Here is a 15,902-nt window from a genome sequence, read left to right on the forward strand (position 1 = left end):
GAGATAATCTGTTTGGCTGTTGTGGGTAACACCTCCATTTGTTCTCTTTAGAAGGATTGAGAAATCAACCTCCTAATCGGCCGTGCACTGAAGCCATATTGTTTCAGCCTTATCAGGTGTATTTATACCTACAGAGCATTCTCCGTTTTTAGGACATACTGTAAGTATACTGTGATATCAGGATTGTGCCCATCTGGGGCAGCAGATTTGGTGTGAGGTACAGTAAAATGAAGGGCATTCATTTAAAATGTTTGTTTTCTTGCTGCTATGATCCAACTTTGCTGTTTACATATAGGCAATGTTTCTCTTATATTAGTGTCTTTTATACTAATATAAATCTTTCTCTGTGTAAAGGAAGAAAAACAGAATAGTTAGCTACATTTGTGCAATACTGTGAACACCTGAATTACAGGTCTGTGCAAATTAATTGACAATGTACATTTTTTGTAATTTTAAATGTATGAGCCAGAAAGAAAGCACTGGAATCAGTAAATCTAGTGTTTCAAATGTACTCCCTCAAAACCGAAGCGGTGTTACCAAAACAGAAATGCAGATAAAAACATAAAACACCTCCAACTGACAAACTGCTGTTTAGTTATTTGTCTAGATAAACCATGCAAGAACTTGCAAAGAGATTTAGAAGCTAGTTGTGTATTAAATGTTTTTTCAAAAGTGCACTACACCTGGAAAAAGTCAAAATAACTGCAAGAAGACTGATAAAAAAAAAAAAACTAAAGTTGAAGAAAAGTAGTTATTGCTGCTAAGGGTAGTTTATACTATAAATAATATTTAATTATGTGTATTTTATTTATGAACTAGTCTTGGTCTGATTTTATTTACACATGCCTTTAGGTAGACAAATGTCAATAATTTATTTTAACATTTGGCTTTCATAAGTTAAGACTGTGTTCAAATATGTAGAGAAAATGATTTTTCTTTGACTTTTGTACAATCACATTTTTCTTCTAGAATTGCCTAGAAAAGTATAGTGCAGGTTGAGTCTCCCATATCCACATATTCTGAAATACGGAATAATTTTGGCATGACTGAGATAATGAAACCTTTGATTTTTGATGGTTCAATGTACAGAAACTTTGTCTAAGGCACAAATTATTAAAAATATTGTATAAAATTACCTTCAGGCTGTGTGTATAAGGTGTATATGAAACATAAATGAATTTCATTTCTGTACACAAACTTTGCTTGAGCCACAAAATTATTGAAAATATTGTATAAAATTACCTGCAGGCTGTGTTTATAAGGTGTACATAACACATATGTATTCTGTGTGTATATCGGGGTCCCATTCCCAAGATATTTCATTATGATATGCAAATATTCCAAAATACCCCTGGTCCCAAGCATTTTGGATATGGGAGACTCAACCTGTACAGGTTGAGTCTCCCATATCTAAAATGCTTTGGACTCGTGGTATTTTGGATAACGGAATTTTCCGTATTTTGGAATATTTGCATTTAATAATGAAATATCTTGGGAATGGGACCCCGATATACACACAGAATACATATGTGTTATGTACACCTTATAAACACAGCCTGCAGGTAATTTTATACAATATTTTCAATAATTTTGTGGCTCAAGCAAAGTTTGTGTACATACATGAAATTCATATATGTTTCATATATACACAGCCTGTAGGTCATTTTATACATTATTTTTAATCATTTGTGCCATCGACAAAGCATTGAACCATCAATAAATCAAAGGTTTCATTATCTGAGTGATGCCAAAAAAAAAAAATCAGTATTTCGGAATATTTGGATATGGGAGACTCAACCTGTAGCATAACATGTTATGAACAGAAAACAAATTTCCTGCATATTTGTCTTTATCCACATCCGTTTGTAAGCTCTTATTAGGAGAATTCATATTGTGCTTACCCTGATGAGCGCTATTGGAGATGTCAGCAATGGATAGATCTATAATAATCGGTGAAGATTTTGTGATTTGTTGTCCTACAAAAGTAAAGTACCAGCTAGAGATTTCAATGGAACAATGCATCTGCTAACTTTATTAAAAAGTTATTGATAATTTACTTATCTATTGAGATTTTAGAATATTGTTTTATGTAGTGAAATTAGATCTATAAATATGTTTTTCTCTTTTGGGCTGATATATCTTCTCTAAGCTCTCCAATACTTCATGAAGGTTTACTGGTGCAGAATACTTTCCAGGAGGAGAGGACATTTACTTAGAAATTGCCTATAGCTTATAGCATCTGTGGTATTTAAAAAAAAACATTTGGTATGTTGCAACATTACAGTGTACCACAAGAAATACAGATCATACCTATACAAGGGAATGTGCCTGACATAGATTTTGCTCTTTTGAGGTGAACATCTGTCACATTGGGACTTGGAAAAAGAATTAAGCACGAGAGTGTGGTATAAATAGTTGTAGAGTTTCTAGAAGAGAGAACATGTCTACACCTTACGTACAAATGACAGCTGAACCAGTGATAGATGATGGCAAATCTATATAAACAAACTAGCTAGTAGTACACATGTAATGCTAACAGGAGAGTCGTGTTTTTTAAAGAGACTTTCCCTATACAACTAACAGTAACATTGTGCGAACTACAGTGAAACAAACACATTTTATAACATACAGGATGTTGTTAACTAACCGCAAAAGTGCACATGGTAACTCTAGTGTGTTAATCTAGTGCATTAATTTACTGCATTAGACAATAAAACCAAATGCTTGGTTGACATTGACTCTGCACATTTGCTCTTTGTTAGTAAATAATCCCCACAGACACGATAAACTGGACACAATGACCACAGCAGAACAAGCATAGATTGTCTTCATCATTCTCCATACTAGTGATAATGCTGCAGCACTAATGTCTTTATAGTAAAGGAATGACAGGACTGCTCTGTAGTCTGGCAGTTGAGCAGTCAGTCTTTATTTTTTCTGCTATTATAGGTATGTAGGATTCCTGCTACTATTATGCTATACATAAATCACTATGTATGTTATTTCCACATATGCCATTGTGCCTTTTCTCTTGTCTTAATTTCACAGGATGTATAAAGCCTTAGGAAATCCTTAAATAAAACTAAAGTGCAAAGTAATTAAGATTTTACATTTTTATGTATAATCATTTGTGTAGATTCTTCTGATGTCTGCCACTACCGATATGTTGTTCCAACAAAGGTACTTCAATTAAAATGAATAATGTACCATTATGGATTCATTCAGCCACTAGTGTATGATGCCTACCCAATATTATATATGCTGTTGACACTAGTGTTTTTTGCATTGGTTGTCAGAAAAAAACTAGGTTCTAGAGTTCTATACTTACTATGTAGTGGTGTGGCTATCTTTTCTCGAATACATTTTTGCCTTGCATGCTCAACCTTGCTGAGTCCTTGCAATGCTTATGTAGTTTCCCTATCAGTCCATGTATTGGTCTTTGAAGGCTTACATAGGACTCCATTCCGCTGTCTTTGTGAAAACCACATCCTGCAGGCTTTGTGTTGTGGTTGTAGTGAAGGGATATATACTACTTCAGACATAAATGACTCTAATCCCAATGATAGAGAAGAATCGGGACCTTCTCTCCATCTGTTTGTCCACTAGAGATTGCAGCCCTGAGTTGTTACAGTAGACACTGTTTAAGAAGTAAGATCTGTTGCTACATGTTTGCTCCTGGACTCCACACCTGTGACATTTTATGATAATTGCAGCTCCTACTCTGTCACAGCTGGACGCTGTCCATTATATAATATAGAATATATATATATATACATACATTATGTATAATGCTGCAATTATGCATATGTAGAATAACTGATATCCCACTGACAAAAAGATAATGCTGTCTCCACTTTCCGTCAGCACTGTGAGTCTTACAAATGCACTATCAGACATATTGGCACATAAAACTCTACATTCCTAGATGGTCCACAATTGTTTGCAACAAACAATATCTTTGTGCAAAAGAAGTCCGTAAATCTTCCTGACACTAATGTGTTTAGAAGTGTAGCACAGCTAAAAAATAAGTCATTAATGCACTTGAAAAAAAACAAAAGATAATACATGTATGAGTTAGATGCATTGTGTTATTACAGAAAAAGCTACATGCAGTTATGTGTATATATAAAAAAATATGCTTATCCGTGCTTCAAAAAGAACGCATAGAAGAGAAGTAGTTAGTCGTCTTTCTGCAATTCTTTTTGTTCAACCTCAGAAATAAAATTGCACGTTGAAATGCTACATTCCATTTTAAACAAAAAAGTAAAAAAAAACATACCTGAAAAAATATCATTCTGCAATATAGATATATGTAAATGCATTCAGTCTCGATTGTATATATAGTTTTGTATGAAATATTATGATATCACCAGTTCTCTTCCTGCCTCAGGAGCCTAGGTGGTATGAAATGAAAAGGTGTATGACCCCTTGGGAAGGGTAGGGCACTGCTTTGGAGAACAGGGAGCAGATACCCGCAAATGGAAGGGAGTGCTATAACTCTGGGAATTGAATACAATTTGGCATTGATGTGCTATTCAGTGTGCTTCATTTTAGTTTTGTCATACATGACTTCTGCATTGGTATACATTTACTCCAGCAGGGTAAAGGTTGTCAAGGCAGCTAATTTGTCAGCCTTGCAGCCCTTTCAAGGTGACAATAATAACATAGTGGTGTATATTCTGCTTGGAGTGTCTTTGTTTGGTTAACCTCTAGTATATTTTTTATTAAATATATTATAACAGTCTATAAGTGAAAGACATAAATATATTTTTTTTCCTTTTGCTGAAGCGTTTAATTGGAAGGATTATACTTATTGTGCACGGGGTCCTCCCTGATAACTCCCTCCCTTTTCTAGAGCCCTGAACAGACACGCGGAGTCTGCAACCCGATTTGTAGTGTATGTTTGGTGCTCTAATGAGGAACGTGATTGATTTTGCTTCAGGAAAAGGAGGGAACATTGTAACATAACTTTCTTCCTCCACATGTTAAGTGCAGGATGGACTGGTGGAACTTTCCAGTGAGGACTGTGATAGTCGACGGGTGAGAGGACCAATGCTGGAATCTGCCAGTGAAGAAGTGGGAAAGAGTTTGTACCACCCTGTGACACAGGAACTTAGATCAAGCTCTTCAAGTAGGATCTGTGCCATCCCCATGAAGCATTTGTGGTCCATTCTGCCATAGTCTCCCCACACAATCACCTATGGAAAACACATTCATGTTAATAGCTAAGCAATCTCACATGTATCCTGAAATTAGTCGTGTATTGTAATGCATGCTTGGGCCTGACTGAGGGCTGGAAATGTGACTTTGGATGAAACAAGAGACATAAATGCATCCATCAACTAAAATAGTGCCAGTAATTATTATATATTGGTCTGGAGAGTAACCAGGAAGAAGAAACATGTTCCCTATAATTATTTGCTCCTTTTGTGACGGCTACGGAAATCTAAAGGAGCTTATGTGTATGCAGAAAATTGAGAGAGAGAGACCATGGAGATGTACAGTACTGAGACTTGGAGCGTGATCAAATGGAGAGCAATAATGTACCAGACTAACATGGCAGCTCCTAACTGCCATGTAACAGTCTGTGTATGAAACTGACAGGAGCTGATTCGTTGGTAGTTTATCTCCATCCACTTTATATCTCTCCAAAGCTTAGTACATCTGCCAATAAAAATAGGAAGAGTGTCTTGCGCTTATGGTCTAGCAGCTCAAATGGAAAGGGTTCAATACAAAATGATAAAATTGAGCGCTGCAAAAAAAGTGTTAGATAAAAGGCCTAATAATCACGGTACTAAAAACAATGTTTATAGTCTTTTCAGACTAATTGTAGGAGTTGGTGACTCTAAGTGCGAATATTATCGGGACTGATTATTGCTTGAGTCACCAACTCCTACAACTAGTCTGAAAAGACTATAAACATTAATTGTTTTTAGTACTGTGATTATTATGCCTTTTAGCTAACACTTTTTTTTTTTTTTTTTTCTACAGCGCTCAATTTTGTCATTTTAGTACATCTGCCCCCATATGAGAATTGACCACTTACACTAAATAGGCCCTTTCTTTTTATCCTATATGTCTGTAGAAGTGATTCTGTTGCAACACCTATTTCTGGATATAGAAGATTAACTAAGGAATGCTATACAATTCCAGGTTAGTGATTTTCATTATGTAGGTTCCAGTGTCTTGTTAATGACTTACCTTCATTATTCTTTTAGTGATGCTGCAAATTATTCTGATTTCTTTTTTACAGGGAATTGTCTCCATATGGTTAATGTTCTTTGAACTGTCATAGTTAATTCATTTGGAAAATATTTTACTAAATAATCCTTAATTAATGCAATTCTATATTTAGGCACTTTGTTCCTTAATCATAGGATACTGTGTTGTCTTTTGGTGCTTTTGTGGTTATGCAATAAATGGCACCAGATAATATTGTATTTTAGTACCAGACATAACCATTGCACATTTATCTCTCCCCCTCCCTCCAAAAAAAGCCACAAATGATTACTTACCTGCAATACCTTCCCTTGAGGTCCTTCATCAAATAGGAGAACTTGTTGATACACTGGGTCCCATGTTTTCTTAGCTGTTCTAGTCTTCTTCTTGGACAGACAAGCTCCATTCTCTATTAGGTAGGCTTTGATGTATGGAGCTGTGCATAGGAGACAGTAACAAACAATCAAGGACTCTATAATACTCTATGCTAAAGGTGTAACTACCAACATAAGAGCTGAGAAACCCTGTGTAGCTTATTGAGCCCTGTGCCCACTGACACTGCAAGGGAGCCCCAGAATGCTGTGCGTGTGTAAACTGGCTTAGCAATACTATCAGTTATAGGTGACAGCAAAGAGCGTGAAGTCAAGCTGAGCAGAAGTTTGAGTCAAGAGCATTTTGGTGTCATTGTGCACATGGATTACAGTGTAGGGTGGGTGCAGGAAGTAAGGGGAGGCAGAAGGAAAGTAGGTTGTTCTAGCGCAGGAATAACATGTTGGAGAAGTTAAGTGGTCATAGACTGCATAATAGTGGACACAGATGAGGAGGAGGGATGGGCTGATACTCAGAGCGCCTCCATACACTGCACAATGTATGGAGATGATCTCCATTCACTACCTGGAATTAGCTGAATAATGGTTGTGTTGCTCGTACAGATTTGATAACCAAACCACCATTTCTTCTTTAGGGATCCACAGGGATACCATGGGGATATTATGGTTGGAGAGATCCAGGCACCGAACAGTTAAAGCTTTAGCTCCTAGGATGCGTCAGGTCCACCTCCATATATACCCCGCCCCTAGTCATAGGCATTCAGGTGTTCGTTTGGTGCGGCAGGATCAAGACGCACCTTTTTAACAGTGGACTGCTCAGGCAGTCCTAAGCTTTTATTTTATGTTTTTGGGTTGGCAGTGCACATGGATGGAGACAATTTCCATTCACTACCAGGAATAAGCTGAATAATGGTCGTGTGGCTCGTACAGATTTGATAACCAAACTACCATTTTCATCTGTTTTCAGGCTGCAAACTATTATCAGTCTGGAGCATACACGTTTTATCAGATGGTTTGCATGAATATCGTGCAGTGTATGGCCAGATTTAGAGATGGAACAAAAGATAGGAGAACACAAGCTCCAAGGAGTATTCATTGCAATGGGTGGGAGCTGATGTCCACTGAGAGAGACCAGAGGATGAAGTGAGAAGCATAAAGAGAAATTAAATTACTAAAGATCTATTTTTGTTTCATAATAGTTTGCCTATTGTTTAGTGAAAGGGCAATAACAGATATCTATATACCCAGTTACAAGGCTGCGTAGGTTTTTATTTCAAAGTGGTTTTTTTTCTAAGTGGTATTATATGCACAGCATAATTTAAAGAGTTAGACAAGAGTTAAACAGGAGGACAACATTTAAAAAAGAACTCTTTACAGCTTGAAAACAATTGAAAAGGATATTCTGAGCTTCTGGATACCCTGCAACTCAGCCACCAGCTTTCATTATAACCTGAACACACCTTTTGCCAAGAGCCTGCTTCAGTGAACATTGCAAACAACTGGGTTGCTGCATTTTAAAATTTGAATGTATGTTTTTTGACCCTACACTGTTTATATTATTCCTATACCACTGCCAATTTATCTATACACCACTGTAGTATCTACCATTTTTAAACACCACCTCATCTGTAAGAATGCTTTATCCGTAATTTAGAGTCCTGCAACTTTAACAGCTCTAAACTCATTTTGTTTATTATATACTCTTGTAGTTGTGCCTTTACATCTACTAACACTGTTCTTCCTTTTATCTGATCTTCATACATTTTCACTGTACTATTCCTGTATCTCACTACTTCTGCTGTTTTCTTCCCCCCCATCCCTCATCTACAGTACGCAATGTATCTCTTTTCCTATACCCCCCCTCTCACTCAGAAGCTACATAATACTTTCCTCTATACCACCAGTTCCCATTTCTTTTCTCCCTCCATAGTCTCCTCCACTTTCTCCTCTCCCTCCCTCCTCTCCTCTATCTCCCTTCATCCCATCTAGTACTCTACACTGCATCTCCCATAACTCATAAGCCCTGTACCCTCCCTTTTCTCCAAGTTACATCTCTTTTTCGCAACCCACACCACACTAAACTTCCACCTTGCCCACCACCTGCAGTCAACCTTACTCACTCAGAAGCCCACCACATACCCACACTCTCCTTATCCCCCTACTCTAAATCAATCTCAACCCCACACTACTGCAACCCTAACAATCTCCTCTCTCCTCCCAACTCTGTCCCCCTCTCCTGTCTCCTCTGGAATGCCAGTCCTGGCTATAATTAACTGGTCCCTGTCCATTATGGCTTCATATTCAATGCCTTCAATCTCCTAGTCATCACCAAATCCTGGACTTACCCATCTGACACCACTTCTCCTGCAGCTATCTCCTTTGGGAGCCTCACACTCCCTGGCTTGGAGGTTGCCACAGTGTTGGTGTTGGGGTACTTCTATCATCTGGTCACTCCCACCATCTCTTACCTACTAAACTCTCCACTTCATTATTTGCATTCAATGCTCATATCAGTTGCCTTTTCCAAATTCCTCGATTAGCTGACTTTCCTCGTCCCCCTGGCCTTAACTCAAAATTCCATGTTAACTTTGCTTTATGGCTCCTAACCTTGAAATGGGCTCTCAAGACCCCTTTCTTCCTCAAAGCTTTCCAGCTCTCATCCTAATCCACTACTCCATGTTCCTTCCTCACAATCCAACCCATCTGTGTCACCCCTGTTTGTCTGCCCTCTCCCCTTTAGAATGTAAGCTCTCATGAGCAAGGCCCTCTTCCCTCATGTGCTTCTCCCTCTCTTACTCTTGCTTTAATTTACAACAGCACCTAACCCTTGGTTACTGACGCCATTCTGCTTATTTAAGTGTTATGCAGCAATGTATAAATCGTGTATTTGTCCTGCATTGTTTGTACAGTTGATAACTGTTTTTCTTGTGTGCTCATTTGTTTATGTACTTGTCTTGTGTGCTCATTTGTTTACGTACTTTGTAAGGCGCTGTGAAACCCTTGTGGCGCCATATAAATAAAAGATGATGATAATATCAGGTAATTGATACAACAGCCCTCTAAATTTCTGTTAGTCATCCTTGCTGAAAAGAGAACAAGTGCAGGCAGGGCCAAATGCAGGATTTCTAGAGGGTGGTTTGTAATTGCTCACATGTTATGGCATTAACAATTTGATATATTCTTTGTTTGAGGGTTGCAAACGCTGCACCGCCAGGTCTGTCTTTTCTTGTCCTAATTGTAATTGTGCCTGAGATTTATACCCAGCATTCAAAGGCCAAAATTCAGGGTCAGTAGAGGCACTATGAGAATAAAACTGTCTCCTAGATTCCTCGTCTAAATGGTTGGACTGTCCATCAGATACATGAGGTTTCCAACACTTCCCACCTTTTTGACTGATTGGCTGGTCCAACCATTCAGATTGGAAGTCAACAAGAATCTCCATGTTGTTTATTTAGGGCTGTGGATGGGGTTTTTTCACTTAGGGTTTTTTTTTGTTTTCAACATTTCTTTATCTACATGTTTGGGTGGTAAAATCAGTCAGTACGGGACTATGTTGGATTAAGAACAGAAAAGCAGAATATATTTATTGTACATTTAGAATAACATTTCTTTGAACCAGTGAGTGTGGGGAAGTAGGTATGTTTTGATTAAGTAAAATGTTTAATGTGTTTATAGAAATGGTGAGGATGTGTGTTTGCTCTCTTCAGATTGGACCAGCACTGCTAATGCAAATTATAATTGTTTTATACAACCAACCGCTCAGCTACAAAGCCAGAGCTGATTATCACTATATAGCATACTTGCCAACTCTCCCTGATTGTCAGGGAGACTCCCTGACATAGTAGTAATCTCCCTGAAGAGCCCAGCAATCTCCCTGATTGTACCTTACTCCCATTAAGAAGCTGTTATATTAAAAAATCCCTAGAGATATGTACAATCAAATGGGATCATCAGTATAATTTCCCTGCATTGGGTATAAGGCACAATGATCCCTATGGCCACATGCATTTTTTTTAAAAGTATCAGTGTGTTTTCAACGACAAGTAGATATTACTAACTGCTCTGGGGCTCATTTACATTTGAATGTAAATCCAATTTATGGCACACCCCTCAGATATAGCAGTACACGTCTACTTTACCGCTGCGCTCATAGGTGCTGCTTTCACAATCTCCCTGAAATGCTTTTTCAAAAGTAGGCAAATATCCTATAATGTGGATACCAGTAGTCCCCCCTCTAATGATAATTACTGGAACACTACAGACAGGGAAGATGAGATAACAGGCAAAGGTAGGGAAACTCGCTGAAGCTGGCAGGAGCATGCTATAGTGAGTCGCATGTGGGAATTACTACAGTACCTCAATGACCAAGAATCCAACATATGGGCGAGCAAACAGTGTCAGGGGCCTATTCATCATCGCTTATTTTTCACTAAAGCATGTGAAAATTAACATTTTCACTTACTTGGCGTTCAGCCCCAATAATCTTCACAGGCTGCTGTTTACACGGCAGCCTGCGAAGATTTACAAGGCAGCCACAGCAGAAGGATCTATTCAGATCCCTCCCTACTGTGTCTGTACTGCCGAGCCACGGAGCTAAGAGCTCTGGGGCACTGCAAACATGTGACCCGGATTCACCGGTCGAAAACAGGTGAGCCGGGGTAAGGAGATGCGCCGGCCAGAAGGAGGGGGGTCGGGCCAGATCGTACACCCGGGGGGGGGCGATCGTAAACCCGCGGTGGAGGGAGGAGGCAGCGAAGACCTCAGCCTGTCTCTGGTAGAGAGTCTGACTGGGCAGGGAAGTGAGTTCCAGAGCGACAGTGGATACAAACATGAATGAATAATGACAGAATACTAATAATTAGGTCTTCTGGGGCAGCAACTTGCCATCAATGTAATTCTTACACACATGTAGGCACATGCCCAGACAAGGAATGCAATTTACAGTGGCGTGAAAAAGTTTTTGCCCCTTCCTGATTTATTATATTTTTGCACATTTGTCACACTTAATTGTTTAAATCTTCAAACAAAATGGAATATAAGACCAAGACAGTCAGAGTAAACACAAAATACAGTTTTTAAATGATAATTTTTGTCATAAACTGGACTTTCAAATGTGTTTAATCACTTACCTGTCCTGCAGGTCAGGTTTTCTAGTTGTATTTGTATTATGGAACTGTGGGCCTGATTCAGACCCACTCGCGAGCGGCTGTCCGCTCGCAAGTGGGTCGATGTTATGCACTGAGCATGCGCACGACGGAGGGAGCTCCGTCGTGCGCATGCGCCAGACGCGACGAGCGAAGGAAAGTCCTTCGCTCGTTGTGTCCGATCAAAGGGGGCGTGCTGTCAATGTTGATTGACAGCACGCCCCCATTGGTGGGCGTGCCGGGGGCGTGCCTCCCTGACGGGGGCGTTCCCACGGGAACGCCTCCCGTCAGAAGCCGGCCCACTGACATCACTAGTGATGTCAGTGGGAGTGATTTTGGCTCTGATAGAGCCAAAATCACTCCGGAGCTTGCGGTTGAAAACCTCAACCGCAGGCTCCGGCTCGCAATTTCGATGGTCGCGATGGTCTCGACCATCGCGGCCATCACAAAGCACGCTCGTATAGCCTGTGGGTGGTGACCCACAGCTATACGAGTGTCCAGGAGGACGCTCCATGAAAATGGAGCCCGGCCCTCATTCAGAGCGTGCGCTCTGCTCAGAGCGTACGGCTCTGAATGAGGGCCTGTGTCTGAACTCTGTCAGCCAATCTGTGATCTGCAGCAGTTCACTAGCAGAGCAACAAGTCACATTGCTGAATTCCAGTTTAGCAGTAAGTGTGGAATTCCTAGTCTGATTACAGTGTCTCAGTATCAGTGTCAGGGTTATTCATCAAGTTCCGAAAAAGTATCAGCACTGCTGAGCTTTCCCAGGCTACAGATTATATAATTCCTGTGCATGTTCTCACGTAAAGGACCCCATATACTTACCGACAGTTTGCGCGATCCTGCGATGGAATCGGAAACGCTGATCTGCTGGTTGGAAAGGCTGACCGGCGGCCATCGATGTTCCGTGATCCATCGGAGGATTGGTGAATTTATACATGTTAAATTTCACAGATTTGCAAATCACGATCATAGTTTGACTGTGATCGGCAAATCTGTGAAATCCAACATGTTGGATTTCACCCATACTTGCCTACCTTTTATGATCTCCTCTGCGGGAGCAGACCCTGGAGAGAGGAAGCAGATGGGAGGTGATGGGGACGTGCGATTCACATAATTAGGCCCCGCGATTCAGAACCCAATGACGCGATTATCATAGAATTAAGTCATTAGGCCCCACCTCCTCCTCCTCGGATCCGACGATTGCAGGTAAGTTTCTCCGTATCTTGCCCACTTCTCTAGGAAGTGGGCAGGGGGCCTGATTCAGACCCGCTCGCAAGCGCATAGCACTCGCAAGTGGGTCGATGGTGGCCCAGTACGCACGTGCAGCGTGCGCGAGCCCCAGTGCAAGAAGCACTCGCTCCATGGCTCACTACAAAAGGGGTGGCTGTCGGTGTTGATCGACATTTCGCCCCTTTTCGTAGGCGTGGTGGGGGTGTATTTTCACAAACGGAGGCATTCCCATGCGAACGCCTGCCGTTTGTGGGTGGCCCCGCTGACATCACCAGTGATGTCAGTGGGAGAACTTCCGGCTCTATTAGAGCCAGAAGCTCTCTGGAGCTTGCGGCCACGAGACCCTCCCACAAGGGTCTCGTCGCAAGTCAGATGGTCATGATGGTCTTGACCATCACGACCATCATCCTGGCCGCTCACCCACAGCTATGGGTGGGAGGGCCGGGAGGCCGCTCCAAAAAAAAAAACCGTCCTGATTCAGAGCGAGCGCTCTTTCAGAGCGTCCGGCTCTGAATCGGGGCCAGGATACTGGGAATTGGTATGAAATACGGCAGGCAGATTCCCGTCAGCGGCAGCCCGACAGGAGCAGAGTGCGACGCAGCGGAAGCCCGACAGCGCTGGAAATCCCGATCATGGTTAGGTAAGTATCCACTAACCTAACCCCCCTAACCCTCCTTAGGGGTGCCTAACCCTAACCACCCCCTTCCCCGCTGCCTAAACCTAAGTCCCCCAGGGGGGGTGCCTAACCCTAAGTCCCCCCCGGGAGCCCTAAACCTAACCCCCCCCCCCCCCTGCGGCTGTCCGCTTGCGGCGACCGGCATCACTACGATCGTGATGCCGGGCGCCGGTCTCCCGGCGTTGGGGAAATGCCGGTGTCTACATCTAGACGCCCGGCATTTCACCCATAAGACAGTCGGGAAGCCGGCTGCCGGTATTTAGGCAGTCGGCTTCCCGTTTGCTTCCCGGATACGGGAGAAGTGCTCCGGGGGTGTGAACTTCCGGGAAAATAGGCAAGTATAATTTTGCCGATCCTCCAATCCACCATCTCAGAAACGCAGGATTGCTACAATTCATTGCAAATGTATGGGCCCTTAAGCCTCAGTATTTGAATCTACGATTTTCTGCCGTTATTCCTGTATCTCAACCTCAGAACTGCTTCCAGCTGCACTTCACTGATTACAAGACTCTTCAGTGTGCTCAAGTTCTTAGCCTGCTGGAATCTGCCCCTGAATTCTACAGTCTTGTTTATATGCCTGCATCTGGCTTTCTCTCCTGATTGTGCTTCCACAATGTGAGCCTCACCTATCTACCTCCAGTGTGCTCCTGCCTGTTGTTTTCAAGTCCTGCAGAGGTTTTAACCAGTTGCATTCTACTCTCTGGAGTAGTGCACCAGACTTACTGACTTTTAGATTATCCTCTTCGGGAGTTGCCCGGAAAGGAGATGCAGGGGCGGGACCAACAATCAGCGACATTAATCCCTGCCCCCGCATTGCAGCGAATCCTGAACATTTAACTAAGGAGCGAGGCCAAATAAGGCGATTCTCATAGAATCGCGTCATTAGACCCGCCCTCTACTCGTGGAATTCTCCCCATTCTGCCCACTTAACTAGGATGTGGGCGGGATGCGGGAGAAGTGCCTACTCTTCTAGGTGCGGGGGGTTACCCTAAAAATCGTGAGCCTCCCACAGGTTCCAGTAGAGTAGGCAAGTATGTAGTGCACCCTTCGTTCTACTGCAGATTTCATGGATTACTGTGTGCAGTTACCTCTGATATTCCTTCAAGCAATTTATCTATCTGCTTTGTGTGCTAGTTCCAGCCTACTACTGTATGTTCATTCTAAAGGACATTATCATTTCCATTCTGTGCTGCAAGCACATTGTTCTCCTGACATCTCCAGCCTATATCTGCAGCAAGCACATATTACTGTTACAGTGTATTTATTTCTTCAGCTTTCTGCCCCAGTATAAGCACTAAATATACAGACGCAGTCTTCAAGTGTCCTGAGATTCTACTACGTTTATTGATCCTAGCTCGGCTCCCAGCATTACTGTTACTTGTCTTGTACCACTGGTTCCAGTCGGGTGTTCAATTCAAGTGTCACTAGTCCAAGTCTGGTGTTCAGTAGCCCGCATTACCGTTCCCAGCCTGGTCAAGTGCATTATGGTCCCGCCCAGTCAGAAGCAAAGCCAGTCCCAGCCCAGCATCCACCGATTCCAGTTTGGACTTCTCACTGGTTCCAGTCCAGGTTCTAGTATTACAGACTTCTAGTCTGGTTACCTACTTGCTTAGTCACCCCAGAGTCTACTCCAGCAACACTCACTCCAGCTTCATCTATAGCCCAGTGGTCCAGTTCCCGTGCCCACAGACACATGCCGATTTTGATGGGTCCAGACAGTAGGGATCAAGACAACTTAATTTATTGAAGGAAACAGGAAGGGGGCAAAAACTTTTTAATGCCACTGTAGTCCTCCAGCTGGGACATAATTCCACAACATCTTGAGATCTTGAGAACCTGGTTTCCTAGCATTGTTGCATCATATTAGGCAACCTGTGACTCTCCAGTGGGAGATACAAGGCAGAGTGGAGCAATCAACATGGGTTCTTCTCCTGTCTGCATCCTCACAGGTGCCATTATTGTGATACAATAAAGAGCAGCAAAATATGATTACTGCTCTGTATTGAAATAAGGGATTGGTGTCTGGCAGGTAGGTGAATACAGATTGTAGTGATGTCATGACATCACTACACGTGTCTTCACTATTAGTTTGAGTTAACTGATTTATAATTGAAAAAATATAACATTATGCATAAAAAGTGTAATAAAAAATAAATAATATGATAGTTTCCTTCAACTAAGATAATCATTTTCTATCCTTTTACACAGTGCAGAGCTTGGAGACAATACTGCCCCAAACACAAGCCAGGAGATTCATGGAAGATCATCATCATCATTTATAAGATGACACAAAACTGCAGC

At 41.7% G+C, this 15,902-nt stretch overlaps 1 protein-coding gene across 1 annotated transcript in view; it reads right to left on the reverse strand.

Annotated features, from left to right (window-relative positions):
• Window positions 1-4,985: 4,985 nt before the first annotated feature.
• Window positions 4,986-15,902, reverse strand: part of RIMS3 (regulating synaptic membrane exocytosis 3) — a 159,685-nt gene continuing 148,768 nt past the window's right edge. Inside the window, exons 6-7 of the mRNA XM_088460590.1 lie at window positions 6,516-6,655; window positions 4,986-5,198 (exon numbers count right to left, since the gene is read on the reverse strand). Coding sequence (XP_088316716.1) covers window positions 4,986-5,198; window positions 6,516-6,655 — 353 coding nt within the window. The remainder of the gene's footprint in view (window positions 5,199-6,515; window positions 6,656-15,902) is intronic.

This window comes from Taudactylus pleione, unplaced genomic scaffold (assembly GCF_031769625.1).
Source record: "Taudactylus pleione unplaced genomic scaffold, aTauple2 ptg000007l, whole genome shotgun sequence".
NCBI classification, from domain to species: Eukaryota; Metazoa; Chordata; class Amphibia; order Anura; family Myobatrachidae; genus Taudactylus; species Taudactylus pleione.